This window comes from Monopterus albus, unplaced genomic scaffold (genome assembly GCF_001952655.1).
Source record: "Monopterus albus unplaced genomic scaffold, M_albus_1.0 scaffold41.1, whole genome shotgun sequence".
In the NCBI taxonomy this organism is placed as follows: Eukaryota; Metazoa; Chordata; class Actinopteri; order Synbranchiformes; family Synbranchidae; genus Monopterus; species Monopterus albus.
Genome location: NW_018127921.1, coordinates 1,850,417 through 1,858,236, shown reverse-complemented (window position 1 = coordinate 1,858,236; position 7,820 = coordinate 1,850,417). Strand labels below are relative to the sequence as shown.

The 7,820-nt window shown below is 39.9% G+C and overlaps 1 protein-coding gene across 1 annotated transcript in view; it reads right to left on the bottom strand.

Moving 5' to 3' along the window:
• Positions 1-7,820, bottom strand: part of LOC109959787 (sodium- and chloride-dependent GABA transporter 2-like) — a 24,593-nt gene that overhangs the window by 11,837 nt on the left and 4,936 nt on the right. Inside the window, exons 9-14 of the mRNA XM_020599436.1 lie at positions 6,132-6,322; positions 4,481-4,584; positions 4,264-4,388; positions 2,463-2,575; positions 2,227-2,364; positions 1,824-1,926 (exon numbers count right to left, since the gene is read on the bottom strand). Coding sequence (XP_020455092.1) covers positions 1,824-1,926; positions 2,227-2,364; positions 2,463-2,575; positions 4,264-4,388; positions 4,481-4,584; positions 6,132-6,322 — 774 coding nt within the window. The remainder of the gene's footprint in view (positions 1-1,823; positions 1,927-2,226; positions 2,365-2,462; positions 2,576-4,263; positions 4,389-4,480; positions 4,585-6,131; positions 6,323-7,820) is intronic.

The following is a 7,820-nucleotide window of genomic DNA, read 5'->3' as shown; positions in this document are numbered from 1 at the left end:
ACACCGACTGTGGAACACCACATTTTCTGTTTATTGACATTTATGACAAATTCCTATGAGTCTTTAAACAACGGAAAGTGGTTTGGTGACAAAACGTCTATATTAGGTATTTTTAGTTAGATAGACACTGGTTAGATACTTTATGTGCGTATTAGAAATGTTTAGGGTAGACAGGATGTCTAGCTCAGGCTGTTAAATGCTTAGTCATTCCCATAGGGTACTCCAGGTTGTTCAGGTTCAAGGATAAGACAGAAAGTTGATTATTGTTAGGAGACAGAATGTTTAGTATTATTATTATGACGTGTTTAATCATAATCGTAATCATAATATTTTCTTATGTTTAATGTCATGACATGTCACTAGATGTCATGTCAGAATGTTTTAGCTACACACCACACAATCAACAGACAATCACACATTGATTTTCTTCATGCTTCGACTACTGCTCTGGTCAGCTGCAAAGCTGGCACTGGGAGACGTCACGGTTTGGCGTCCCTGAGTAGTATGGGCTAGCCCGAAGTGATATAATGTATAGGCCTGTTATGGTTCAGGGCTTTTCATCTACCAGCTGCCTGCGTGCATGTTGGAGGTGCAAAGACTCCTGAGCGTGTAATATTAATTTTACTTGTGATCATTGAATAAATCAGCACTGTTTTGAAGTTACTCGGACTGCTTTGTCTCTCAGAGTTAACGTGGTGAAAAGAACGGGGGTCAACAAGCTGAACAACAGAAACTGAATGGCTGAATAGGAAGCATCAAAGCAGAAATGAAAAGAGAGCAAAGAGGTACTGTAAAGTAACAAAGGTTACAGTCAGATCACTGTAAACCATTTGCCAACATTACAGGGGTAATTCCTGATTTTATGAAATACACTTTTTGTTTTGTTTTTTTATTCCGCAATCTTGTCTGTCTGGTAAATGTGTAGCCACAGCCAGTAGCCAGTTAGCTTAGTTTGTGGGGTTTGTATGGGTTAATCAAGCAAGATACAATGTGTTCAATAATGAGATTTACAGGTGCTGGCTATCTGACTTTTTGACCATTTAGATAGAGCCAGGCTAACTGTTTATCCCTGTATCTTTGCTGTTATAACAAGCTAAGCTAACTGTGGTCTTATATATTAGATATAAGAGTGGTCTTGATCTTTTCATCTCATTCTCAGCAAGGCAGCTTAAAAAAGGTTGGAAACACCTACTTGCTGAATAAATAAATAAAAACAGACAAAGCTATAAAGGATACTCCATTAGGAGAGTGCATCTACATGAGGCACATATGCAAAGTAATAACAGAAAGATGCTAAGAGAAACAAGCTCTAAATAGTTAAAATATAAATAAATGCAGAATTATGTTATTTTTTCAGTCTCATCAGAATGTCCTTTTACTGTTGCTGAATGCACTGGTTTGATTTTACACAAGATAAAAATAAAATGACTGAAGCTCAGACATTTTTATCTGGAGCTGCTTTCTTACAGATAAGATTATACAGATACAGATAAGTTGATTACACTGATGAAACAAATGCTGCAGTCAGAACTGCACAAGCTGAGGAAATCAAATGAAGTTCTTTCTGGTAGCTACTGTGAACGCAATGCACTAGATAACAACAGAATATAACTGACTATATATCCTGACACGTATCATCACAGTAATCAGAGAAGACTGCCATCACACTAGCTAACAGTGGGCTAAATTAGTACACCTCAATACAAAGGCCTTCTGATACAGTAGAAACAAACTTAAAAAAACATTTTTAATAATTGGAAGTTAGTAAACTGCTTTGTTGTTGGTCATACAATGCACTAATAACAGGTAATGACATAACTTACCATACACCCAGGCAATGACAACAGCCTCAATCAAGGCAATGAGCAGGAGAGTGGTCCCACTGGGACCATAGGTATCAATCAACTGGAAGAGGATTATCCCTCCCTGAAACAATGGCAGAAAAATAGCATTCAGGGAAAAAGTATTCCCATTTCTCTCCTTTGTAGATATGAATAATTAAAATATATTGTACATGATGCTTCAGTTTCTTTCAGTAAACACCAATCAGCCATAACATTATGACCACTGAAATTGATCCATTCAGTCCAATATCATTTGCAAAGTCTAAAAAAGCAATCGTATTATTTAATATTCTCCCATACATTTGTGTGGAGAGCCAACAGAAAATCAGCTGGCTCTGCTGACTTCCTAATCATCCTTCATCATCCTCTTCCTTCTACTTACCTCACTGATGAGTGGCAGCCCCAGTAGGAAGCAGACAACAGCGATGACCAGGACCAGTTTCTCTCTGGCACCAGGCCTCCTCAGCTTATGTGGGAACATGTCTGTGATGGCTGTGGACAGGCTCTCCACGCACACAAACTGTGAGCACAGAATTGAAGGTTAGTTTATCTGTAAGTGAAATGCAACACCAATACACTGTACATAATACACTGTACATAATGCACAATCTGCAGTACCTGACTGTCTAGGCCCAGGAAGAGGATCATGAGGAAGAAGAGCACAGCCCAGAAGGATGAGCCAGGAAGCAACGACAGAGCCTTAGGATAGGCTATGAAGGCCAGTCCAGGACCTGTAGAGTGCAAATGAATGCACTGATTTACATAGTTCTTTAAAAACTGTTTGGCGTGTGACCCCTTAAAATGAAGCAATGTATTTTTCTAAATCCTCCATCATGGGTGTAGTTGAGAGCATACATCTTTTCATATCTATTAATATGATCCAGTGACCCCTCTGTCCTTTTGAGGGGTCCCCACCCCGAGCTTAGGAACCATTGCTTTAACTATTAATCATTATTAAACATATATTTTTATATATTGCGTCTGATTATATCGCACTGCCCCCAGAGAGATAATCTCCAATTGCTTTGCAATAGAGGATTAAAAAGAAGAAACACAGTTAAGCAGAGAATTAGACCACAACCACACAAAAGAAAGACAATTAAATAAAAAAAACAACAGGCTTGTTGAAGGTCAGTATCATTTTTTGGATGCCTTAGGAACACCACTGGCTACAGCCACTGAAAAGTGGAATCTTTCAGCTGTATCCAAACATAAGGTTTGGGCTCCTCTGTCCAGTCGAGCCTCAGAAACCTTGGCGTTGTGTTTGACCAGTCTATGTCTCTTGATTGCCACATAAGATAGGTGGTTAAGAATTGTTTTTATCACCTGAGGAACATCACTAAATTAAAGAAAATGTTATCAAAGGTTGATTTGGAAATGATTGTTCATGCCTTTATCTCTTCACGTGTTGATTATTGTAATTCCCTTCTTATTTGTTATAATAGGTCAGCCTTAAATCGTCTTCAGATTGTGCAGAATGATGCAGCGAAGCTTTTTACAGGAACCTCTAGAACAGCTCATATTACGCCTTTCTTACTGTATATTCACTTCACCAGTTAAGTTTAGGATTCCCCAAAACCCGTTTGAAGACTAGGGGGGACCTGTCGTTTCAGGTTGTGGCTCCTAGACTGTGGAATGCGTTGCCCCTTTCTTTACGCATGGCCGAATCTGTCGATGGTTTTAAGAAGCAGTTGAAGACACACTTTTTTAGACAGGCCTTTAGTTGATTTTTAGTTTTAAATATGTTTATGCCTGTTCTTTTATTTTTATGTTATTTTTTGGCTTCTGTTATATTGTTATTTTGTTTGTTCTGCTTTTGTATCTGTTGACCTTGTGAAGAAGCACTTTGTGATTTTATCTATGAAAGGTGCTATATAAATAAAGCTTGCTTACTTACTACTACTAAGGTGCCATCTTGTGGCCATTGCTAGTTGTTCTCAACACTGTCAGCATAAAAACCACAGTCACAAATTCATTCATTCATTCATTCATTTTTTTTTCTTTCTACTGCTTAGTCCCTGAACAGGGTCACGAGGGGGTGGGGTGGGGGGGGGCAGGTCACCAATCCATTGCAGGGCTAACACATAGATGAACAACCACACATACTCCTATGGGCAATTTAGAGACACCAATCAACCTAAGCTGCATGTCTTTGGACTGTGGGAGGAAGCCGGAGTACCCGGAGAGAACCCACGCAAGCACGGGGAGAACATGCAAACTCCACACAGAAAGGTCCCGGGTGGTGCCCGAACCCAGAACCCAGAACCTTCTCACTGTGAGGCAACGGTGCTAACCACTGAGCCACCGTGCTGCCCCTAGAAATAAACATGAGAAAAGATATTTTAATATGCAAATTAAGTTGACAGTAATGCAATAAAATAAACAATGCAGAAGGTGAAAAAGTAGGGAGTTAGCTCACCACTAGTAGCAACTTCCTCCATCGTTATGCCGAGGTCATCAGCCATGAATCCCAGCACTGAGAACACAGCAAAACCAGCAAAGATACTGGTGGCACTGTTCAGACAACACAGTGCCAAGCAATCCCTACAACAGAGCAAGCCTGCACTGTCAAATGTAAATCTGGAAATGTGGTAATGTACCACGGGAGCAACATGTCTGCAAGTAAGGACGCTGACCTGTAGCAGTTGTTGTTGTATTTGTTGTAGCTTCCCAGAGCAGTCAGTACTCCCTGACACACAGCGTAGGAGAAAAACACCTGGGTCCCTGCATCACGCCATACCTAGAGAGGGTAAGAGACTGACTTTAGAAATATTTGACACCTGCAGATGAGATTTTTGGACATTGAAAATTAACACTGTTGAAATAAGCCAAGGCCAGTGTTTTCCATAAACACTTTTCCTAATCAAACAATAGAGAAATCATTTGTGAGGTCAATATCATTAACCAGAACAGTCCAATAACAAAAAACTTTGCTTTACACCAGCATCAATAATTACACAATTTCTGTTTGTGTGTTTGTCTTCTGATTTATTTTGTTTCTGTACTGTTGTGTTAACATGAGTGAGTGTGCACTACAATTGGTTTTCTGCTCTTTTAGATCTATAGGTGTAGGTTGGTTTATTTACATGACTGTATGTTTATGGGCCCTTATTCTGACATAATCTGGATAAAATCAGAGTGCTGCGAGTCTTGAACCACTAAAAGACAAAGCTGGCATGACTCCAAAGCAATATACAGGCCCCTACTCTAGCCCCATACAGGGTTAGGCTCAATCCCAGCCTCTGGTCAGAAATAGAAGCTTCTGTGAAGCACAAATGATCTTCACTTCAGACTCTAGACAAAGAGGAAACTGTTGTGTCCTAGGTCCCTATGGGTGCATACAGATTCACACTGACACACACAAACAAAGGAGACAGCCACATATTAACCAGACCTCAGATCTAAACCAGAACTCTATTACAATTTCCTCTGTTGTTCAAGAAAACAATAGACACTTTCATCCTAAGGCAAGACACATTAGGAACAGATCTGTTCTAAAAAGCATCTGGCAATGTTGCTCTCCAACCCATAACTACTCTTGTGTGCTTGGGACTTTGCTCCCATATTCTCACAATTTTTCCCTTTGTTTCCATTCACAATTACAGAGTCAGAGTCCCACAGTTATCCAGAGCTGTATGATGTCAGCGAAGCTGTAAATACGGGTCCCAGAGAGAACCAAGAAACACAAAAAACAGAGGAGACAGAGAAAACCGCAGGAGATGCTGGAGGAGAGGGAAAAATTATTATTAAAATGCTATGGCATAATGCTTAGAAAGTTTAACTTTTAATAAGTAAGGATAATCATAAGATGATTTATGTATGTGTGTTGTTTGAAATAATCATTAGTGAATGTGTAAGAATAAAATGTGAAATGATTGTATTGAAAGAATGGAGAGAAGTGATTTTACATCTAAAGAGTGAAAAATGCGGAATCACAAAAAAAGGAAGTAGACACACATCCCTGAAAAGAGGAATTATAGAAGTGTGTGTATGTGACATAGAGAAGAGACACACAGTTTTCTAAGGAAGTAACAAAAATGACTGTACCATGCAAAACTAAGGATTTGATTGATAATTAATGTCTAATCAATGATAATCAACGTTTAGTCAAGTTCTGAAGAATATGACTTTGCACGCCAAATAAGGTATTAACTGCAAACTGTGGCATCTGGTTGGATGAGAGGATAAGGTCTACTGACCAGAATCTTTTAAAAACCCAGGAAAAAAGAGGAACAGAGAGGTCTCTCACGGTTGCGGCCAGAGGCTCTGTCCAGTTGACTGTCTGACTTCCAGGAGACCGAGGACTGTGGAGAGGCAGTCAGGGAAGAGCACCCTGCTGGGGGTGCTCCCCTGCAGGCCTGGCCTGTGCGGGTAAGATGGATGTCGGTATGGGAGAGAGAGAGCCCCTTTCTGTGGGTGTTCCCCCGCAGGCGCCCGGCCTGTCACGGTGAAATGGATGTCAACTTGGGACGATGGAACTGTGGCAGAGCCTCACAGTTCAGCAAGAAAACTGAATTCCTGCTTAAAAGATGATTGATGAAGAAATGAAGAATTTTAACAGAATGCCACAATCCACCTGGCCTGGTGGGGAAAGATGGCTTGGGAAAAAAGACCGTTTCTAGATATCTTCATGTCTTTATGTTCTCCTAAGTTAAGAAGATTTGGAACAAAAAGAGACCGTTGTGTTAGACATTCTCATGTCTTTATGCTTCCTGAGTTACAGAAGATTTGACCAAGAAGAACATGGTATGTCTGAAAACCTCCTATAATTCTGTCTGAGAGTTAGAGAATTGAACCAGAAGGGAATGAGGTAGTCCTGATGAGTTTGGATTTTTCTGTTTATTAAGTGTTTCCTTTTGAAAGCTTGAATCCTGCCCAACAGGAAAAAGAGGAATAAAGGATTGCCCAACCTGCCTCCACCCCACCAGGAACCATAAAACCTCATAAAACCTCAAGCAGTGTTTGGAGCTTCAATATGTTTCAAATGTGTCACCTTATCGTGAGAGGTTAAGCTTTATTCCTATGTCCAGGAGTTAGCATATCGTGACCTTCATATAATGGGTGACAGTCTTTACTGGGTTCTTGCAGGGAAAGCTACCTTTTGTCTTTTAACTCTAAAGGTTAAGTTTGAAATCATCAGTTGAGTTGCAAAACACATTCAGAAGAACAAGTTATGCAGGAAAGCAGTCACCCAAAGTCTAGAAAAAAAAAAAAACAGGAGGAAAACTGCCTAAAGCAAATATCAAGGAGCGCATTTCTGAGCTTTGTGCAACATCATCCCTATCGTCCAGACTATTTTTACAGACACACCTCACAGGAGTGTTCTTGCAAATATATGCATTCATGTACATACGTATACAGTACATGCACACATGAGAAGAACAAATAACATACAGCACCCAAGACAAACTTTGAGGCCTAATCCTTTGGTGATAACATTTAAGTCCTGAAGGTGAGAGTCACGCTGTGAACTGTCAAGATGAAGAGAAACAGAGGGACGGGGAGGGGTTTACCAGTCCATTATGTGGATGCATTTTGTATTTTGTGGATTTTTTTTTTAAGATGGTTGTTGCTGGCTGCCTTTTATAAGTATGTAACGTATTTAAGAGAAAAGCTTTCTTTGACAAACTTCTCACAGAAACAAGGAGCTTGTTCTGCCTTTCTTGCTAAGTCTCTGTCTCGTGACCACTGTCAAGGCCAGGTGAGGATAACATGACACTATATTTATACTGTCAGAATTAAATTGAATATAACAGAGAAAAGCAATAAAGACAAAGAAGATCTTTTGCTCAGCAGTGAGGACAACACTGAGTTGCGATAACCGAGCATTAACCCTTTCCTCATATACTGATTTTAGAGTGACATACTGAAATACAAATGACAACAAAATGGCTGCATTGTGCATTGTGTTACAAAAATAGCTGATAATAACATCACAGTAAATGCTTACATCTCGGTCCGTGATCCTGCTGGAAT